We start from the raw sequence: 23,844 nt of genomic DNA, 5'->3' as shown, positions 1-23,844 counted from the left end.
AGGGAAAAGAGTTTTCAAAATAAACTTAGGCAGGGGGCTTCCCTGGTGGCGCAGTGGTTCAGAGTCCGCCTGCTGAAGCGGGGGATGCGGGTACGTGCCCTGGTCCGGGAGGATCCCCCATGCCGCAGAGCGGCTGGGCCCGTGAGCCATGGCCGCTGAGCCTGCGTGTCCGGAGCCTGTGCTCCGCAACGGGAGAGGCCACAACAGTGAAAGGCCCGCGTACCGCAAATAAATAAATAAATAAATATAGGCAGTGACTCATTTTTCTGTAGTTCACGTATTCTGTATTGCATTTTTTAGGAGACGTATCTATGTAAAAATGGGATGGAAATAAAGTAGGAGAATACCAGAAAATGAACTGTCTAGGGCAAATAGGTTTGAAATTCTTGTAACCTAATTTCTTAATATTCATTTTTTTTTAATTAAATTATTTGTTTTGGCTACACTGAGGTCTTTATTGTAGCACACAGGCTCTCTAGTTGTGGCACACGGGCTTGTGACGTGAGGGCTCTAAAGCATGCGGGTTCAGTAGTTGCAGTGCACGAGCTTAGTTGCGGTATGTGGGATCTTAGTTGCCCCACCATGGATTGAACCCAGGCCCCCTGTGTTGGGAGTGCGGAGGCGTAACCACTGGACCACCTGGGAAGTCCCTATTCATGTAGTATTTCCTTTCTTTTTTTTAACATCTTTATCAGAGTATAATTGCTTTACACTGGTATGTTAGTTTCTGCTTTATAACAAAGTGAATCAGCTATACATATACATATATCCCCATATCTCTTCCCTCTTGCGTCTCCCTCCTACCCTCCCTATCCCACCCCTCTAGGTGTTCACAAAGCACCGAGTGATCTCCCTGTGCTATGCAGCTGCTTCCCACTAGCTATTGATTTTACATTTGGTAGTGTATATATGTCCATACTACTCTCTCACTTCGTCCCAGCTTAGCCTCCCACCCACCCCATGTCCTCAAGTCCATTCTCTACGTCTGCGTCTTTATTCCTGTTCTTCCCCTAGGTTCTTCAGAACCATTTTTTTTTAGATTCCATATATATGTGTCAGCATACGGTATTTGTTTTTCCCTTTCTGTCTTACTTCACTTTGTATGACAGACTCTGGGTCCATCCAGCTCACTACAAATAACTCAATTTCGTTTCTTTTTATAGCTGAGTAATATTCCATTGTATATATGTGCCACATCTTATCTATTCACCTGTCGATGGACACTTAGGTTGCTTCCATGTGCTGGCTATTGTAAATAGTGCTTCAGTGAACATTGTGGTACATGACTCTTTTTGAATTATGATTTTCTCAGGGTATATGCCCAGTAGTGGGATTGCTGGGTTGTTGTGTAGTATTTCTAAAATGCAATATTGTATCCTGTATGGTTTTTTGACTAAAAAGATTTGATCCCTGCTTACCCAAAATTTAAAAGTCAAACAACAATAATAACTTCTTTAATTTTGCTCCTAAAACTCCAGCCTGTGTTGGTATTAAGCCTTTTGCCTTAAGCAGATGCTGTGCTATGTTTCAGACTGTTGTAGTTTGAAATGTACTTTGAGTGTATGTGTGTATATGCTGAATTCAAATTCTATCCACACTAAATGTGAAGAGATAAGGTTTTAGATATACTTTGATAGATTTTTCCTCTACGTTTCAAAACATTTTGAAAAACTACCATTATGTATTTCAGGCAAGTTTTGTGGCATCTGGAAATCGAACAGATATTTCCTTAGATGATCCCAACTTCTGGCAGAAATGGGCGAAAAAGGCAGAAATAGATATAGATGCCATCAGTGGTAGAGTAAGTATTTATTTCCCTTTAAAAAAATTACCTGTGGGAATACTTTGGTAATATTATTATAATATTTTAAGGTGTTCCACTATATACTTACTGAAATAAATTTATCTGCATAAATAAATTGATACAGGGCTGTAGAATGATAACATTGAGTCAGGCACTGCTTCTGTTTAATTCTTCTGATATTGTGATAGGTTGTAATACAGTTAAAGTTTAATTTTGGAGGGTGTTTATGTTCTTAAAATTATAATATGTTTTTTAATTTTTAAAATGTCTTAAAATAATGGATTACTTTTATTTCTCTTTTTAACCTTCTTTTTGTTATTTTGGTGTCAGATACCATTAATGATGATCTAGTCAAATACAAAAGGAGAAAAAAAAAGCAGTCAAGATAGTGGCATCTTCACAATCTGACAAAGAACTATAAAAAATTTAAGATCCAATCCTACTTATGTACATAGATCTAGCTATGCTTAGTAAATATTATGAAATTTAAAAAATAAAGTGGCATTTTTAAACTGTTTCTTTTATAACATCCCTTGGAGTTAAGGAAGAAAGGGCCGAAAAGCTAGCACAGAATTCATGGAACTGATAATAACGTAACTGTTCACTTCAGAAGACATCTGCCTGTCTAATAATTTATAAGAATCAATGTTTGTGAGCCTTACCTACTTCCAAAATAACTGCTAAATGATTAAAAGAAATTTATATTAAGCATTGATGCATGGGATCTATTTTAATAGATAACCTTATAAGATGTAAAACTTTACAATGAGTAATAATGCCACTGCCCAATAATAATTATTATTTAATATATTTTGGAAATATGTATAATTCTGTATGAAACATTATAAAAAAGTAAATTAGAAAGATATTTATTAAAATATTACTATTTTCGTATTGGCATGTTTATATGCCTTAAAAAGTCAATGGAATTTGCAAACCACTTTAAAATTAATAGGTGAATTAGTGAATTAACTGATATTAGATAAATATGCCATTTAGCCTTCTTAAATATCAGTACCAGCAGCAGTAGAAAAATATATGGAAGAGGAAGTCTACTTCGTAGTAGAGAAAAAGATTTAGAACACTTAGGGGAATACCTACTGGACGTATATGATTTCAGTAAAGTGAATTACCAAACTTAATTGTGAGATTTGTCAGTTGGGAAGAAAAACTACATATTTTAAACATTTGTAGGTTGAGTTAATAAACATAGAAATGCAGCCCCAATCAAAATGTTAATAATTTGTTCATATAACCAGACAAAATCTAAAATTACCCTGGAAGAATAAATACTCAACAATATTAAATCCACTTTTAGGAATCTGTCTTACAGCAAATAATCGCGCATGTACAATGATAATGTAGTACAGTGATGTACATCGCAACATTTTTCATTTTAGAAAAAAATTAGAAACTAATTGGTACTTTTATACTAACGCAGTAAGTAAAAATAATCATGTAGATCCCTATGTACTCACATAGAGCTCTAAAACAAGACAGTTAACTTTAACAAGAGAGAGGCCTTCCCTGGTGGCGCAGTGGTTGAGAGTCCGCCTGCCAATGCAGGGGACATGGGTTCGTGCCCTGGTCCAGGAAGGTCCCACATGCCACGGAGCGGCTAGGCCCATGAGCCATGGCCGCTGGGCCTGCACATCCGGAGCCTGTGCTCCGCAACAGGAGAGGGCACAACAGTGAGAGGCCTGCGTACCACAAAAAAAAAAAGAGAGAGAGAGAGAAATAGAACAATACTTACAGTGTTATGTTTGTTTATGATTTTTCAAAAGTATTATAATGGTAATACACAGACCCTCGTACAGTTGTGCTGAATCCAACTAGAGCACACTGTGAGCCAAGTACCATTCTCACATTAGGGCTAAAATGAAGAAGACAGATGAAGCAGTGCTTCAATAGAGCTTACAAATTCTGGTGGGTAAGTAAACAAATATATAAGATAATTTCTGAGACTGAATAAAATAAAATGGTAAGATGGTAGAGAATGCCTGGAGGAGTGGAGATAGCATTAGGGAAAGTGGTCAAGGGAGGTCACTCTGAGGGGACATCTGTGCTGAGACTTGAATGAGGAGAACCAGCCAACAGTGTAAAGACATGAGATAAAAGCTTTCAAGGGAGAGGGAATGGCAGTGAGCCATTGTTTGAAATAAGCTTATAGTGTTGCAGAAATAGAAATGGCATTGTGTCAGAATGAAGAGGGGTAGTGAGAGTGGTGACAGGTTAAGTCAGAGATGATAGGTATGGCTCATTTCAGTAGGGCCTTATAGATTATCCTAAGGAGTTATGGATTTTATAAATAAACTTATATAAGCATATAGTCATGTAATACTTTGCAGTTATGTTTTCTAATTTGTGCTGTTCAAAAATTTTTATAATTTTCTGACAAGTACCATGAAGACAGACTGGCATTACTTACTGTATGTTAAAACATAAAAGCATATTAACATATTATAAAGGAACCATGATACTGAGAGAAATGTATACAGAGCAAAGAATAGAATAAGAACAGGAGAAGATCAAATTATAGGATATAAATAAAGAAATAGCATTAGAGAAAAAGGGATTATTTAATAATCATTAAAATTTGAGTTAGCATTGGGGAAACATTTTAATAATATACTCTATGGCAAGTAAACTCCAATTTGTGATAAAAAATTTGTTTTTGAAACAAAGCATGAAAAAATAGTAAAAATATATTTCTATTTTATCAAATACTTGGTGGGAAAACATTCTAAATTAGAAGCAAACCACAAAGGGAAATAATTGGCATATTCAAATATATGACTAAAAATTATGTAATGGAAAAATAAAATTGCAATCAGACTGCTGACTATTTGTAGCAGAAGTATATATGAAAGTTAATATTTTTATTATATAAAAGCTAATATAAATTGATCACAAGTAGAAATAAATCAAAATCTTAAAAGATTATGGGCAAAAAACACTTGAAAATTTACTCAAGAGAAAATATAATTATGGTTGTTTTTTTTTTAAGTTGGGACCAGGGAAAGGGACAACTCTTTCTTTTTTTTAATTAAGTAATTTTTTTTTTTTGAAGTAGGTTGATTTACGATGTTTTAGTTTCAGGTGTACAACAAAGTGTTTGTTATAAATACATAATTTTTTTTCAGATTCTTTTAAGCTTATTACAAAATACTGAGTATAGTTCCCTGTGTTATACAGTAGGTCCTTGTCAACTCTTTCTTATATAGAAAGTGCCAATTAATAAATGTAGAAGGAATAAGAGAAATAGAAAATCTCAATTAATCCACCCCATTGATGAATTCTAAAATTAGTGTGTAGCATTTAAGGAGAAACAGAATTTTTGTATATCTTCCAAAATATTTATTAATTACAAAAGGAAAACTAGTAAGTTTACAGTGGAAAAACTTAATATAGAGAACGTTACTGTCACCAGTATTAAGACATATTAACATTACGTACCCCTTTAAGTTCAGTGCACTGTGATCATACTACTGTGTGACAGCAGAACCTACATGGTCTGGTCCCTGCTTCCCCTCCTAGCGTTTACCCTCTCCTGCTCTAGGACTTGAACATAGAATACCTTTTCAGGTCCATTACTGTTTTCTTCACTTATAATGCCATCTCCTCCTTGGATGCCTAGCAAACTACTTCTCATTCTTGAAGATCTCTTTCTAGTATCACTACTTTGTAAATCTTTCTGACTTTTTTGGCACCCCTCTTACAAAATATTGCATCCTGAATAGCATTTATTTGTTTACACATTAAACTGAGCCTCAAGACTGAATTTCTCATGAGCAGAAAGCTATCTTAGTCATAGCCCATAACATAGTGCCTAACTTAGAGAAATTGCTCAGTAAAGATAAAAGTTTGTCAACTTACCTTGTTTTGAATGAATTAAACTGCATTGAACATAGTGAGGTTCATATACTTATTACTTTGCTTGTTGTAGATTAGTGTAAGTCTTTTGGAAAGCACTGAAACATGATTCTAGATCCATAAAATAATTATGCCCTTTGACCAATATTTCCATTTTTGGATATTTCACTTCCTTTGGACTTATCTTTAGGATAAACTTAGATTACAAAGATTTACTTTTTAGCATTATATATTTTAGAAATTTAAAACAATCTATTTGTATTAATTCAAATTACATTATGAATTAGGTAAAGAAAATTATGATGCATAAATTCAGTTTAAAATGTAGTTTATGATTGTTGTAGAAGCACAATACAGTAACTTTCATATTAATAAAGACATATACCAAATTTTTTTATCCTATGATTGTAATATGAAGTTATGACAGATGGTAATAAGGATTTTAAAGGAATAAAAGACTTTTATGTTGATTTGGTAGGTCAGTGGAATTGTTAGCAATTTCTTTGTTCTGGCTTTATAAAATTATTGTTTGTACAGTTTGAAAGGTAAAAATGTAAAATATTGTTATAAGCAAAATAATAAAAGGGCCTTCAAGTAATAGCTGTTAAATTTTACAGAACAGCTTGGTTATTGACACTCCAAGAATTAGGAAGCAAACAAGACCTTTCAGTGCTACAAAAGATGAATTGGCTGAATTATCTGAAGCTGAAAGTGAAGGAGATGAAAAGCCCAAACTCCGGAGACCCTGTGAGCGTTCGAATGGCTATGGAAGAACTGAATGCTTTAGAGTAGAGAAAAATCTGCTAGTTTATGGGTAAAATATTATTTTTAATGTTTACTGTTAGTAGTCTGGTGTACAAATTTATGGGAAACATATACTATATTCTAATATACTTTTTATTTTGTTAGAATCAATAAAATGTATTTTTTAAGTACCATGAATTTATATATTTAACATATACGTAATAGCAATTGATGAGATATCTTTAAATTTTAATATTATAAATGTATTGCTAATATCGAACTCCTTGTTGTTCTTAGATTTGCATATTCAGTAACACAAAATGGATAATGTTGTTATCCATTATTGAATAAAATATACTAGAAATTACTATACCATGACTCCGCAGTTTATTCTACGGGGGAAAAAACTTCAGTAGGTAAATCCTATCAGTGACAAAGTGTGTTTTTTGCAGGTTTCAGGCCTTTTATCCATGAGTTATGTTTTCTCTAGGATTTCACCCAATATTAATATAAATATACCTTTTTTTAACTAGGTGGGGCCGATGGAGAGAGATTCTGTCTCATGGCCGTTTTAAAAGGCAGCTAAATGAGCACGATGTGGAAATAATTTGCCGAGCCCTCTTAGCTTATTGCCTTGTTCATTACCGAGGAGATGAGAAAATTAAAGGCTTCATATGGGATCTCATTACTCCAACCGAAGATGGGCAGACACGAGAGCTACAAAATCATCTAGGTAAGAACATTCTTTTATTTCCTTTTTAAGTTTAGTTTTAGTTATGTAAGTAGCACTTAACATAGTACCCTATAAAATATTGAAGCATTTCAGATAATGGTAAAGAACCCTTAAGCTTCACTCTTAATTCAAGTTCCATGTTGGAAAAGACCAGTGTTATCAGTTTGGTTGGGTTTTCTATACTGTTATCAAACATGTATTTGTTTACAAGTTGTTGACCCAATAGTATGTCTTAGAGGTCATCCCATCTGTATTCATGTAGATCTATTTTATTTTTTAAACTCCTGCTTAGTACTCCACAGTATGGATATTTCTTAATTCATTTAGCATCTCCTTTGATGATGGGCATTTAGAATGTTTCCAATTTTAGATAATTGAAAAACAGGTTTTAGTGAAGATCCTTTTACATTCCTCCTTGTGCATAGGAATAAATCTTCTACTAAAGTAAATATCAAGAAATGGAATTGTTGAGGTACAGCATATATACGTCCTTAGGACCTAAAATGTGGTCTGTGTGTTAACAGCCTCAGCATCTCCCAGGAGCTTCTTAGAAATGCAGAATCTTAGACCTCAGACTTACTACATCAGAATCTACATTTTAACAAGTTCCTCAGCAATTAGTATGTATATTAAAATTTGGAACACTGTGGTATATACATTTAAAATTGTTATAACTATTTTAATTTGCTGTCAAACGTGGCTGTGTCAATTTATAGTCCCATCAGAGATATATACAAGTAGCATTTGCTCCATAACCCTACTAGGATTGCTCCATAACCCTACAAACATTCTTTTTTGCGTAAAATAATTGAATTTTCTATTAAAATAAAAAGATTACTATGCCCTTAAATTGGTGTTACAATTTTATTCTATTTAATCAACAAATACCTGTTAAAGTGCCTGTTCTGCACTTCTTGTGCAGATTACTGGGAAGATGAGAAGGAACAACACAGACAAGATCCCTGAGCTCATGAACCTTACATTCTTGTCAGGCAGACAGACATAATAAGAAAGCAGATAAATTACCTAAATAATTATAGATTATGATGAGTACTGTGAAGTAAATAAACTAAGTACTGAGATTGAGAACAACAGAAAGCACCTAGTTTAGATTAGGGTGGTCACTGGAGGTCTACCTTAATAGGAGGCAATGAAATTATTAATGTGAAGAGCTAATTTCTGGTAAAGATGGAAGATTCACACAAATATAATTTCACTCTTCCTTGAAACCCAACTTACATGTCAGTAAAGGGAAAAAAATTCAAGGCATCAAGCTTTATAAATTGTACAGGTATAAATTTTAGTTTCTTTAACAAATAAATAGTGGAAGGGGAGGAAATGGGGAGGGTATCTATAAACCATTGGTTCACACCAGACATGATCTTGTGTCCCAATCTTGCTCCCACCCTGGGTTGTCACAACTTTGAGCATGTTAATGGCATCTAGTTTGTAGAGGCCACAAGAGAACAGACTGCCCTACAGTGAAAAACTGTGCAGCTCAAAATAGCAATAGTGCCAAGATTGAAAACCCTGCTATAACCTGAAAGATGTTTATGAGTCCTCAGCCAGTTGCAGTGTGTGGGCCTTATTTGGATCCTGATTGAAACAAACAGCCCGGGAGAAATTTTTCTATTATCTTTATTAGATAATTCTAAATTTGAATAGTAAATATTAAGTACGTGTTATTGCATTTCTTAGGGCTGATGATGGTATTGTAGTTTGTTTTTAAGGAAGCCTTATATTTTACATATGTTAAAAGATACTCAGACATTTATTAATGAAGTGGTGGTTGTCTTCGATTTATTTCAAAATAGTGTTGGAGGTTGGGGAACAAACAGGATATAGATGAAGCCAAATTGGCTATGATTCATAATTAATGAAGTTGGATGATAGGATCTGGTGATCCATCATATTATTGCATTTATTTTTGTATATGCTTAATTCCATAATTTAAAAATAAATAAGGATAAACCCTTAAAAGTAGAGAGAATGGAAAAGGAATTTTGGAACCTAGAAGCATTAGATTAGTGATGACTAACTTAACCAACCAGAGAGAGCTGAATCTTAGGTCAACAATAGGAAAGGGCAACAACCAACTGATTTGCTTCATAGATTATCTAAAAGTTTCAGGAGTTTGTGACCTCTGAAAGTGGATATAAAGGACAGGGGCTTTGATTAAAAGTTCTTTAAAAGGGGGATCAGATCCCTAAATACCCTTTTCAACTCCATGTAGCCATGGTGAAGACTGACTGACTGTTTATTCTCTGGAGAAGATAAAATAGAGACTGTCTGCATTTCATTGGTATTTGCAACATGGAGCTACTAAATGGCTGTTGAATGAATATGTATACTGGACAGTGTCATACTCAAGGAACAAAACTAAGGAATTATCCTTGGTGAATATGACCAGACCAGAACCTAAAGATAATGACAGGAAAAAACCAGCTGGATTACCCTTCAAAGAGTCAACAGTCACCTCCACTCATTCAGCCTGCCTATCAACTTTTCTGTCATTCTTAAATATGAGCAAATAACCAAGGGTATCAGGCATCTGAGGAACGTCTCCAACATGAGAGAGAGACTAAAAACAAACCACTAAAATGAACTTGTAGGAAACAAAGACTGTGAAAGGAGAAGACAACTCTTTAAAAAATATCATTAATATCTGCAAAGATACTTCAGATATACTATGATTTTGAAAAAAAGACTAAAGGACTGTAGAAACATTCAAGGCACAGACCTCTTAAAAATTACAAATTAACATGTAAAAATTAACATGCAGTTACATGAAAAAGTAAATAGGATTAAATGATGAATCTGAAGAAATTATGGTAGGGATAAATTTTTTTTTGGGAGAAATTTAAAAATATAAAACATCTCCATATTTTATTAGGAAAATTTCAATATGTGTATTTTTAAATATGCACTGTTTAGTTTCCAAACCAACAAGGATCAGGAGGACTAGAATACAGAGCATTATTAACATAGACTAAAATGCAATTTAAGATGGAAGCATTAATTGAGTTAAAAAAGGATACTACATAATAAAAAAGACTAATCCATAAAAGAAGATATAACAAAATGAATTTGTATGCACTGAACAAAGTAGTATCAAAATATAAAGGCAAAACCCACCAAAATCCTAAGGAAAAATGGGACAAACCTACGTAGTGCTTCTATTTACCATTGTGATGAAACTCCTAGCTGGTAGAATATGGCAGGGAAAAGATATGAGACAAGAACTGAAAGGAAGAAGCACAACTGTATTATTTGTAATGGTGAAAACTTGTAAGTGAAATAACTCCAGCATAGTTGAAGAATAATATGCAGGTGATATAGTCATAGAGTAGATTTTTACACAGCAGTTCAAATGGATGAATTAGAGCCTCCATGAATCAGCAAGTATTTATAAATCTCAGAAAAAAATTAAATATAATAAATAAGTTACAGAATTGCATGTATAATGTAATGAAAGCTTAAATACTGAATATTTCTCCAACACACAAGTATAAACATGTATGAAATGAAAATCAGATTCAGGGTAGTGACTGTGTCTGGGAAGGAAAGAGGGAATTGGAAGAGTGAATTGGACTTTATGTATTATTTCCTTTAATAAGAAACTGACCAGGGCTTCCCTGGTGGCGCAATGGTTGAGAATCTGCCTGCCAATGCAGGGGACACGGGTTCGAGCCCTGATCTGGGAAGATCCCACATGCCGCGGAGCAGCTGGACCCGTGAGCCACAACTACTGAGCCTGCGCGTCTGGAGCCTGTGCTCCGCAACAAGAGAGGCCGCGACAGTGAGAGGCCCGTGCAGCGCGATGAAGAGTGCCTCCTGCACCGCGAAGAAGAGTGGCCCCCGCTTGCCACAACTAGAGAAGGCCCTCACACAGAAACGAAGACCCACCACAGCCAAAAATAAATAAATAATTTTTTTTAAAAAACTGACCAAATATGGACTATGTTAAGATTAAGAGTGGGAATATTTTTTTTATTTTTGACATATTTCACAACAAAAATGTCGAAGAAATCAAATGAATTTAGCTCTCTTAAACAGGAACCCCACAAAACCTAATCCATGTTATTAGTAACAATCAGTTTTGAAAATCAAGAGGCCACAGCTTGTGTTTTTGTAACTAAGGAAGCAAAAAGTAAAGCAGAGGGAAAGGTTTGATCTTTCAGGTTTTACATTTGGAAAAAAAATGTTTTGCAACATAGAGGTAATCAGAATGATTAATTGGAGATATGAAATTGGGTGGTTGGCAGAAATTGTGTTAATATGTGTGTGGTATCGTGGACTTATCTTTTGACTGATTTATATTTTTACCATTAATATTTCAAAGATCTCTGTATAGCTTACACAGACCTCTGAAAGTCTCCATAAATTTCTTCCTTTGAAAAAATGTTTCAAATTGACCGTCTTTATACAAATTATCCCTGATTTCATTTGTCCTTCTCATTTTAACAGGCCTGTCAGCCCCTGTACCCAGAGGTCGAAAAGGGAAGAAAGTAAAGACTCAAACAAGCTCATTTGATATACAAAAAGCAGAATGGCTTCGAAAATACAATCCTGAGCAGCTACTTCAAGATGAAGGCTACAAAAAACATATAAAACACCACTGTAATAAGTAGGTAGTAGGGTATTTTTAACACAACCCATTGCAAGTTTACTTCTGAATTTATTAACAATCTTAAAGCATGCTGATTTTGAGTACAGAGACAGTGTGGTCTAGGACCAATCCTAATCTTACTCTTACCAGGGTATCCTTCAGCAAATCATGGTACCTCTTGTGTCACTTTTCATCAGCAGAGAGAGAAAAAACACTGGCCTCCAAGTGATCTCATTATATCTTACTTGGATATTAAATAGTGATGAATGTAAAGATTTTGAAGAAACCTATTTTATATATATGATAGTAATGAGGTTTATTTAATCAGAAGTAATTATTATTATTTCATTATAAAAATTTTGTATACAAATTCTTTTCTAATTTTAACCCCATGGATGTCTTTGTGTCTTTTGATTTTTTTTTCCCCCTCATTTTTAGAGTTTTGCTTCGTGTAAGAATGCTGTATTATCTAAAGCAAGAAGTCATTGGAAATGAGTGTCAGAAAGTGTTTGATGGAGTTGATGCAAGGTAAATTAAATAGCATGTTTATTTTTCAGCAACATAATGAGGCAAAAATTAAATGACCAGAAAATTGTATATTAAGTGAATGCTTATTCAATGAAATTCACAGGAAGAAAAATCTACCAAACTTAGAGTGACCCTTGCCATTTTGTTGCCTTTCGTCTATTAATCTCATCGTTGGTTCTGTCACTGAAAGTTATCATAAGAATAATAACATCAGCATTAGTAATAGCTTCCTGCTACCAAATCTAAAACTTAACCTTCCTCCCTCTTACTGCAGTGACTGACTTTTACATCCTCATATGATCCATCCAGCACCTTAGTCTCAGTTCCTTGACCTTTATCTACAGTCGTCTTCTTTCCTCTCCACCACAGCCACACACGCACACAATCATATACTTAATCTTACTATCACCAGTAACAGCATTACCTCTTCAATCTGCACTTCAGCTGTCACTTATTTCCTTCAGACTCACTTAACTTGGGTACTTTTCACTCTCATTCTCTAATTTCATCACGATGTCCCCCATCTTATCCATCTCCACCTTCATGCCCCACTCTCCTCATTATAAACCTGCATTCTGTAGTCCAGCAGTGTACTCACTGAGATTCTTTGCCTGCTTTCCCCTCTGTTCTACATTTGTGGCACAACCCCAACTCATGTTAAACCGAAAAATCATTTTACCCCTTGCCTATACCTAAGCGGTTGAACATGGCTGTAGAAAATCACACAAACCCTGCCGAATGACTAACTTCAAATTTATGAGCATTGATCTCAAGCAAAATTAAACACAAGTAAGCTGTTTAACCATGACTAGGAAGTTCACTTACCTACTCTTCAAGAGGACCATTCCACACCTCTCTCCTCAAGCCATCTTCCTGTCCCACCAGCATCACCCTCCAATAATGACTTTGCTGTATAGTTCACAGAGAAAACAGAAACAGACAAGAGCTACCTTCAGTTCTACTTGTCGTATGTGTCCCCCTATTTATTCCTTCCCTTGGGATCCTCCTCCTAAGAGCAACCCTTATGCTTGGAACTTGTTTCTTACCTTTTAAGGACTTTACGCCTGTAATCGCCTTCTGAATCATTCTCTTGGCATATATACATTCCTTAATATCATGTGTCATACATACATCCTACTACTACACTTCTCCACTCCCCTTCATGAAAATAAAGAGTTTTCTGTGTTGACAGTCTCTACTCCTTTACCTTGCATCTTCTCTTCAATCTATTCCAATTAATCTTTCATCTCCACTCTCCCGCTGAAATGATTTTTAATCAGGCCACTAATAACCTACCGTGAGATCAGTCTCTAAACGTATTCTACTTTTCCCTTCTTGAAGTGATGTCTTCAGTACGCATCCTTGCTGCTACACCCACCTGGTTGTCCTTTTTTCCATATTGGTCTTTCCTTTGCATTTTCCTTTGCTAGCTCTTATTTCTCTAATAGATCTCTAGATGTTGGATTGACCAAGACGTGTGTCCTCAGCTTTCTTTTTTATCCGTACTTTCCCTTTCAGTAAACTCATGCAACCTCATCATATTAAATATGATCTTTACACAGATGACAGATTTACATATTTGTCCCAGACGTTTCCCCTCAGCTCTAAGCTCTGAGTTAGCTGCTTCTAAACATTTCCACTTGAAAAATCTAATTAACAGCTCAAACTTCCCGTGTATCTCCCAAATCTGTGTCCTATTCTTTCCTCCCCACCTTCCCACATACAAGCCTTCTCCATCCTACTAAATGTACCACCCAGTTGCTCTGGTATCACTCTTGATTCTTCTCTTCCCCACAAACCCTACAGGAAGACTTGTTAGCTTGGCAAAGTATATGCCAAACCTGAGCACTTTTCACTCTCCTCTGCTAACTCCCTGGTCCAAGCCACCATTATGTCGTGTTTAGACTTTTTCAGTGGCCTTCTAAGTGAGTCTCTTTGCCTCTTCTTTTTCAAGAGTTGTTGGGTATTTTTTTGGCTGCACTACGCAGCATACAAGATCTTAGTTCCCGGATAAAGGATCGAACCCAGGCCCCCTGCAGTGGAAGAACAGAGTCCTAACCACTACTGGACCACCAGGGATTTCCCATCTTTGCCTCTTATTTTGCCTCTCTACAGTCGGACCTTCCACACAGCAGCCAGACTGATCTTTCTAAAGCAAAAATCAGGCCAAGGCACTTCTTAAAACCTTCCAGTTGCTTCTCATTTCTCTTAGAATAAAGCCCAATCCTACAGTGCCCTACATAACTCTGGGACCTCTTCGTCCATTCTGTCCCTCATCCACAGTGTTCCTCCAACATGTCAGGCTCATTCTGTGCTGTTCCCCCTACTACAAATATTCTTTCCCTTAATCTTCCACAGAACTGCCCCTTCATATCATGCAGGTCTCAGCTTAAGTTTCACCTCTTCAGATAGACCTTCCCTGCCCACGCTAGCTAAAGCAGCCCACCAGTCACCCACTGTTACTTAACCTTATTTTATCTCATTCATGTTGCCTACTAGTATTAAAAATTATATTTATTTTTTAAATTGTATTTCCCCTATCATTTCAATTTAAGCTGGTTGAAGGTGAAGTATGCTATCTGTCTTCTTGATCCTTGTGTTCCCAGCCCCTAGAATCTGGGAAATAGTAACACCCAGTAAATATTTGTTGACTAATTGGCTCCTCTTTTTCCTTGGTCTGACTGCATTCAGTCTCCTTGTGATTTCCCAGGAACTGTACTGTGATCTATGAATTATCCTCTTTCATTATTCTTTCCCTCTCTGGCTTCTCATTTGGATTTTAAGATATTTACATCTCTCTCAGCACGCACGCGCGCGCACACACACACACACACACACACACACACACACACACACACACACACACACACACACACACACACACACACACACACACACACACACACACCTTTTGCACCCAGTTCTCCTCAGACTACCATATTATTACTCTCCTTGGTTTCACAGCCAAACTTTTTTAAAGAAGTATCTGTATTTGCTGTCCTCTTTTTCTTTTCTCGCATTCACTGTACATTCCACTACAATTCAGCTGCTACCCGCTCACTCCCCCACCTACTTTAAGAAGTTCTTCACCCACATTCTCACTGCTAAATTTGATGGATATATCATAGTGTTTATCTTATTTACCTTTATTGATCACTTCCATATTATTAGAATGTGTCTGTGATAGCATTCTCCTGTAGATTTTCTTTTTAGCTTTCTGCTTGCCACTTTTCATTTTCAGTCTTCTCTTCCACCTGTCTCTTAAATGTGTTCACATAGGCCCTCTCGTCACTTACTCTTGGGTGTTCAATCTTTTCTGCAGCATCAATTTATATTTCCATACTGATGACTTCCAAACCTATTTCTAGCCTACATCTCTCTTCTGAACTTTAGATCTGCATTTGTCAAATATGCCATGGTTACTAATGCCTCCAGGCCTTTGCATTCTTGCAGGAACATTCTCTTTCCCATTTTCTTTTATTTTCCCTCTCTTACTGCTCAGCCAACATCAACTCAGCCTCCCTGTCCTCGCATGTCTGGGTAAAGCACATACCCAGAGTGCCCTGTCACAGCACTCATCACAGGCATTGAAGAGGTTTTGCAGATACCTCTTCAAAAGGGCAAGGATATGTCTGTCTTACTATTGCCATTGTTGGCACATTTTGAATACTGTGAATATTTAAATCAAAATGAATATTTAAATCAAAATAGATTTAAAAATCTATTTTGAATGGATGATCTAGCCTTGGGAAGTTAGAAGCTTTATGCAAGAGATAGCACATGAACTGAATCTCTAAAAGCAGAAATCAACAATAGGAGTACATGCACCTTATTGTATTCCTTCCCCTAGCAGTTAGGGAACACTTAACATGCATATGGCACATTTAAACCGTGAGGTAGAGCTCTTTGGTGGGACTAATGGAAGACTTGGGGAGAGCTCACACCAATGAGCACTTCCCAGAACTGCTGCTGCCAGTGTCTCTGTCCCCATGATGAACCACAGCCAGCCCCCACCTCTGCAGGAGACCATCCAACACTAGCAGGAAGATGAATCACTCCCCCAGCTTGTGCCTGTAATTACAGTTATAGCAATATTAGTTCACAGTTATCAAGTGCTTTCTGTGTGCCAAGGACTCATGTAAGAGCCATGTGGCTGACAGGGTCTTGGTGCTCCAGCGGGTGTCAGGGTCTTGGTGCTCCGGCTGGGTGTCAGGCCTAAGACTTGTAGGTGGGAGAGCCGAGTTAAGGACATTGGTCCACCAGACACCTCCCGGCCCCATGTAATATCACACGGCGAAAGCTCTCCCAGAGATCTGCATCTCAACGCTAACACCCAGCTCCACTCAACGACCAGCAAGGTAAAGTGCTGGACAGCCCATGCCAAACAACTAGCAAGACAGGAAAACAACTCCAGCCATTAGCAGAGAGGCTGCCTAAAATCATAATAAGTTCACAGACACCCCAAAACACACCACCAGGCACGGTTCTGCCCACCAGAAAGACAAGATCCAGCCTCATCCACCTGAACACAGGCACCAGTCCCCTCCACCACGAAGCCTACACAACCCACTCAACCAACCTTACCCACTGGGGGCAGACACCAAAAACAATGGGAACTATGAACCTGAACCCTGTGAAAAGGAGACCCCAGATGCAGTAAGTTAAGCAACATGAAAAAACAGAGAAATAAACAGCAGATGAAGGAGCAAAGTAAAAACCCACCAGACCAAATAAATGAGGAGGAAATAGGCAGTCTACCTGAAAAAGAATTCAGAGTAATGATAGTAAAGATGATCCAAAGTCTTAGAAATAGAATGGAGAAAATACAAGAAACGTTTAACAAGGACCTAGAGGAACTAAGGAGCAAACAAACAATGATGAACGACACAATAAATGAAATTTAAAATTCTCTAGAAGGAATCAGTAGCAGAACAAATGAGGCAAAAGAATGGATAAGTGACCTGGAAGATAAAATACTGGAAATAACTACCATAGAGCAGAATAAAGAATGAAAAGAATTGAGGACAGTCTCAGAGACCTCTGGGACCACATTAAATGTTCCAACGTTCAAACTATAGGGGTCCCAGAAGAAGAGAAAAAGAAAGGGACTGAGAAAATATTTGAAGAGTTTATACTTGAAAGCTTCCCTAATATGGGAAAGGATATAGTCAAACAGATCCAGGAAGCACAGAGTCCCGTACAGGATAAATCCAAGGAGAAACCCAGCAAGACACATATTAATCAAACTATCAAAAATTAAATACAAACAAAACATATTAAAAACAACAAGTGAAAAGCAACAGTAACATACAAGGGAATCACCATAAGGTTAACAGCTGATTTCTCAGCAGAAACTCTGCGAGCAAGAAGGGTGTGTCAGGACATATTTAAAGAGATGAAAGGGAAAAACCTACAACCAAAATTACTCTACCCAGCAAGGATCTCATTCAGATTTGACAGAGAAATTAAAACCTTTACAGACAAGCAAAAGGTAAGAGAATTCAGCACCACAAAACGAGCTTTACAAGAAATGCTGAAGGAACTTCTCTAGGCAGGAAACACAAGAGAAGGAAAAGACCTACAATAATGAACCCAAACAATTAAGAAAATGGTAATAGGAACATATATATCGATAATTTCCTTAAATGTAAATGGATTAAATGTTCCAACCAAAAGACATAGACTGGCTGAATGAATACAAACACAAGACATGTATATATGCTATCTACAGGAGACCCATTTCAGACCTAGGGACACATACAGACTGAAAGTGAGGGGATGGAAAAAGATATTCCATGCAAATGGAAATCAGAAGAAAGCTGGAGTAGCAATTCTCATATCAGACAAAGTAGACTTTAAAATAAAGACTTAGGGCTTCCCTGGTGGCGCAGTGGTTGAGAGTCCGCCTGCTGATGCAGGGGACATGGGTTCGTGCCCCGGTCCGGGAAGATCCCACACGCCGTGGAGTGGCTGGGCCCGTGAGCCATGGCCGCTGAGCCTGCGCGTCCGGAGCCTGTGCTCCGCAACGGGAGAGGGCACAACAGTGAGAGGCCCGTGTACAGCAAAAAAATAAATAAATAAATAAATAAAATAAAGACTGTTATAAGAGACAAACAGGGACACTACATAATGATCAAGGGATCAATCCAAGAAGAAGATATAACAGTTGTAAATATTTATACACCCAACATAGAAGCACCTCAATACACAAGGCAAATGCTAACCGCCATAAAAGGGGAAATCAACAGTAACAATAATAGTAGGGGACTTTAACAGCCCACTTTCACCAATGGACAGATCATCCAAAGTGAAAATAAATAAGGAAACACAAGCTTTAAATGACACATCAGACAAGATGGACTTAATTGATATTTTTAGGACCTTCCATGCAAAAACAACAGAATACACTTTCTTCTCAAGTGCTCATGGAACTTTCTCTAGGATAGACCATATCATGGGTCAGAAATCAAGCCTTGGTAAATTTAAGAAAATTGAAATCATATGAAGTGTCTCTTCCAACAACAACTCTGTAAGACTTGATATTCATTACAGGAAAAAATCTGTAAAAAATACAAACACATGGAGGCTAAACTATATGCTACTAAATAACTGGGAGATCATTGAAGAAATCAAAGGGGAAATCAAAAAATACCTAGAAACAAATGACAATGAAAACATGACGACCCAAAACCTATGGGATGCAGCAAAAGCAGTTCTCAGAGGAAAATTTATAGCAATACAGTCCTATGTCAAGAAACAAGAAACATCTCAAACAACCAAACTTTGCACCTAAAGCAATTAGAGAAAGAAGAACCAAAAAACCCCCAAAGTTTGCAGAAGGAAAGAAATCATAAAGATCAAATCAGAAATAAATGAAAAAGAAGTGAAGGAAACAATAGCAAAGATTAATAAAAGTAAAAGCTGTTTCTTTGTGAAGATAAACAAAATTGACAAACCATTAGACAGACTCATCAAGAAAAAAGGGAGAAGACTCAAATCAATAGAAATAGAAGTGAAAACGGAGACGTAACAACTGACACTGCAGAAATATAAAGGATCATGAGACATTGCTACAAGCCAACTATATGCCAATAAAATGGACAACCTGGAAGAAATGGGCAAATTCTTAGAAAAGCACAACCTTCGGAGACTGAACCAGGAAGAAATAGAAAATATAAACAGACCAGTCACAAACACTGAAAATGAAACTGTGATTAAAAATCTTCCAACAAACAAAAGCCCAGGACCAGATGGCTTCACAGGCGAATTGTATCAAACATTTAGAGAAGAGCTAACACCTATCCTTCTTAAACTCTTCAAAAATATAGTAGAGGGTGGAACACTCCCAAACTCATTCTTCGAGGCCACCATCACCCTGATACCACAGGGTGTTATCACAAAGAAAGAAAGATGTCACAAAGAAAGTAAACTACAGGCCAATATCACTGATGAACATAGATGCCAAAATTTCAAAACAATACTAGCAGACAGAATCCAGCAGCACATTAATAGGATCATACACCCTGATCAAGTGGGGTTTATCTGAGGAATGCAAAGATTCTTCAATATACGCAAATCAATCAATGTGATAAACCATGTTAACATATTGAAGGAGAAAAACCATATGATCATCTCAATAGATGCAGAAAAAGCTTTCAACAAAATTCAACACCCATTTATGATAAAAACCCTGCAGAAAGTAGGCATAGAGGAAACTTTCCTCAACATAATAAAGGCCATATGTGACAAACCCACAACCAACATTGTTCTGAATGGGGAAAAACTGAAACCATTTCCACCAAGATCAGGAACAAGACAAGGTTGCCCACTCTCACCACTATTATTTAACAAAGTTTTGGAAGTTTTAGCCACAGCAATCAGAGAAGAAAAAGAAATAAGAGGAATCCAAATTGGAAAAGAAGTAAAACTGTCACTTTGCAGATGGTATGAAACTATACATAGAGAATCCTAAAGATGCTACCAGAAAATAGCTAATCAATGAATTTGGTAAAGTAGCAGGATACAAAATTAATTCACAGAAATCTCTTGCATTCCTACACACTAATGATGAAAACTCTGAAAGAGAAATTAAGGAAACACTCCCATTTACCATTGCAACAAAAAGAATAAAATACCTAGGAATAAACCTACCTAAGGAGACAAAAGACCTGTATACAGACAACTATAAGACACTGATGAAAGAAATTAAAAATGATACATACAGATGAAGAGATATACGAAGTTCTTGGATTGGAAGAATCAACATTATGAAAATTACTATACAAAGCAATCTACAGATTCAGTGCAATCCCTATCAAACTACCACTGGCATTTTTCACAGAAGTAGAACAAAAAATTTCACAATTTGTGTGGAAACACAAAAGACACTGAATAGCCAAAGCAATCTTGAGAAAGAAAAATGGAGCTGGAGGAATCAGGCTCCCTGACTTTGGACTATACTACAAAGCTACAGTAATCAAAACAGTATGGCGCTGGCACAAAAACAGACATACAGATCAATGGAACAGGATAGAAAGCCCAGAGGTAAACCCATGCACATATGGTCACCTTATCTTTGATAAAGGAGGCAAGAATATACAATGGAGAGAAGATAGCCTCTTCAATAAATGGTAGTGGGAAAACTGGACAGCTACATGTAAAAGAATGAAATTAGAACAATCCCTAACACCATACACAAAAATAAGCTCAAAATGGATTAAAGACCTAAATGTAAGGCCAGACACTGTCAATCTCTTAGAGGAAAACATAGGCAGAGCACTCTATGGCATAAATCACAGCAAGGTCCTTTTTGACCCACGTCCTAGAGAAAGGGAAATAAAAGCAAAAATAAACAAATGGGACCTAGTGTAACTTAAAAGCTTTTGCACAGGAAAGGAAACCATAAACAAGATGAAAAGCCAACCCTCAGAATTGGAGAAAATATTTGCAAGCAAAGCAACTGACAAAGGATTAATCTCCAAAATATACAAGTATTTCATGCATCTCACTATCAAAAAAGCAAACAATCCAATCCAAAAATGAGCAGAAAACCTAAGTAGACATTTCTCCAAAGAAGATATACAGATTGCCAACAAACAGATGAAAGGATGCTCAACATCATTAATCATTAGAGAAATTCAAATCAAAACAACAATGAGGTATCACCTCCCACCAGTCTGAATGGCCATCATCAAAAAATCTACAAAAAATAAATGCTGGAGAGTGTGTGGAGAAAAGGGAACCCTCTTGCACTGTTGGTGGGAATGTAACACTATGGAGAACAGTATGGAGGTTCCTTAAAAAACTACAAATAGAACTACCATACAACCCAGCAATCCCACTTCTGGGCGTATACCCAGAGAAAACCGTAATTCAAAAAGAGTCATGTACCACAATGTTCATTACAGCTCTATTTACAATAGCCAGGACATGGAAGCACCTTGAGTGTCCATCGACAGATGAATTGAGAAAGATGTGGCACATATATAGAATGGAATATTACTCAGCCATAAAAAGAAACGAAATTGAGTTATTTGTAGTGAGGTGGATTGACCCAGAGTCTGTCATATAGAGTGAAGTAAGTCGAAAGAGAAAAACAAATACTGTACGCTAACACATATATATGGAATCTAAAAAAAAAAAAAAAAATGGTTCTGAAGAACCTAGGGGCAGGACAGGAATAAAGACACAGATGTAGAGAATGGACTTGAGGACACGGGGAGGGGGAAGGATAAGCTGGGAGGAAGTGAGAGAGTGTCATAGACACATATACACTACCAAATGTAAAATAGATAGCTAGTGGGAAGCAGCCACATAGCACAGGGAGATCAGCTCAGTGCTTTGTGTCTTAACTGGAGGGGTGGGATAATGGAGGGTGGGAGGGAGACGCAGGATGGAGGGAAATGTGTATATGTATAGCTGATGCACTTTGTTATACAGGAGAAACTAACAGCATTGTAAAGCAATGATACTTCAATAAAGATGTTAAAATAAATAAATATATATATTTTTAAACCCATGAAGTATATATTTAGTGCCTTTTACTCTCTAAAAACAGGAAAAACCTTCCACCTCAGATGACAGTCACAATATTTTGAGCTTTAGAGTGCTACCTGATGATTGGTAAGAGGAAGTACAGTATCTGACCCACTTTATTTTCCCCCTTTGGCATCCTGTCTCCGGTGTTCTTTCCTCTTTCTTTTGTCATTCTGTGCTTCTGCTTTGTTTAATCCTGACCAGGAATGCAATAAAAAATAAATATCTTCATTAACTATATTTTTCCTCATCTATTTTTCAACTTTTGCCATATCACCGGAAAAATTCTCTTCCTCTGTTTCTGCACTAAGCTAAAAAATATTGTCATTGTGACTCTTCTGTTTATAAGCAAAATAAAATATAATGAGGTGTGCATTTAGAGTATTGAAAATTTTCTTTTTGTCTCCTGTCAAAACACTTAGGAAAAATAAAAAGTAATTTTTTAATCCATTTTTTGTTTTATTTACTTATATAACTTAAAACTATTTTTAATTGTCAGTATCTTTTATTTCAACTATATTAGTGGTTAACTGTTGGGTTCTTGTGGACTAGCCTAGGAACGTATTGACCATTTATCAGTTTATATCTGTATGAAAATTTATTTTGCATTCCCAAAGACAACCAACTTACAGATGAACTTTTGCCACACAACTTAGTTATAAGTAGGAAACGCTCCATTTCTTCACACCTATAGGCCTTTCTTAATTTATAAAATTTATGATGCCACGATGAAGAGATGAAATTCTACTTAATATAATTTGTGTTAAGTTTTTTATTATATCTCTGATTCTTTGGAAATTGATAATACATTAATGTCATAGGGAAAATCTTGAGTAGAATATTTGATTCCCTGAGGTAATTCACCCTATCCAATCTCTTTGACTGTTGAATACAATATAAGAATGACGTGTATTTATATCAAAATTAATGATACTTATTTGCTAATCCTTGTCAAACATTATTAACTCTTTGCTAGGCTTCCTTTACTGGTTAGCAGTGCTAAATTTTTCAGTGTGACTTTCCTAGCAATAGCGGTCTAAAAGAGACAACTTGTTTTACAGCCTAGAGCCATTCATTTGCTCTTTTAGGGCCTCAGTCTCCTCATATACAAAGTGAAATTTTTGACCCAGATGATTTTTGCCAAGTTGTTTGCTGACATAAGACTCTACTTTCTGATAGAACCTTTTGTCTATATCTGAAGGAAATTAGTGGAAAGAATATGATTCCTTAAGAATAAAGTAAACCTGTTGAAACTTATTTCTTCTGTTGCCCTTAAGAATATTAATTCATTTTATGGTACATTTGTTGTGCAGTTTTATAATTTTAGTATGTGGTAATTGTGGAAAATTTTTTAAAATGAAATAAAATTGTATCCTCTTTTTCTTAAAAACCACAATGCTTTTTAGAAGCTATGTAAAATTTTGCCCCCTCTTAGACTTGTTTATAGTAACTCATAAAGTCATATCATGATTTTTTTTTAAGTGACATTGATGTTTGGGTCCCAGAACCAGACCACGC

General features: G+C 36.3%; 1 protein-coding gene across 1 annotated transcript in view; it reads left to right on the top strand.

Annotated features, from left to right (window-relative positions):
- Window positions 1-23,844, top strand: part of CHD9 (chromodomain helicase DNA binding protein 9) — a 218,186-nt gene that overhangs the window by 162,306 nt on the left and 32,036 nt on the right. The window contains 6 exon segments of the mRNA XM_007459467.1: window positions 1,691-1,801; window positions 6,295-6,491; window positions 6,955-7,154; window positions 11,622-11,781; window positions 12,202-12,291; window positions 23,809-23,844. The exon segment at window positions 23,809-23,844 is cut by the window's right edge and continues 128 nt beyond it. Coding sequence (XP_007459529.1) covers window positions 1,691-1,801; window positions 6,295-6,491; window positions 6,955-7,154; window positions 11,622-11,781; window positions 12,202-12,291; window positions 23,809-23,844 — 794 coding nt within the window.

The sequence above is a fragment of the Lipotes vexillifer genome, unplaced genomic scaffold (assembly GCF_000442215.2).
Source record: "Lipotes vexillifer unplaced genomic scaffold, Lipotes_vexillifer_v1.1 scaffold342, whole genome shotgun sequence".
NCBI lineage: Eukaryota > Metazoa > Chordata > Mammalia > Artiodactyla > Lipotidae > Lipotes > Lipotes vexillifer.
This window is presented reverse-complemented; position numbering and strand designations above follow the sequence as displayed.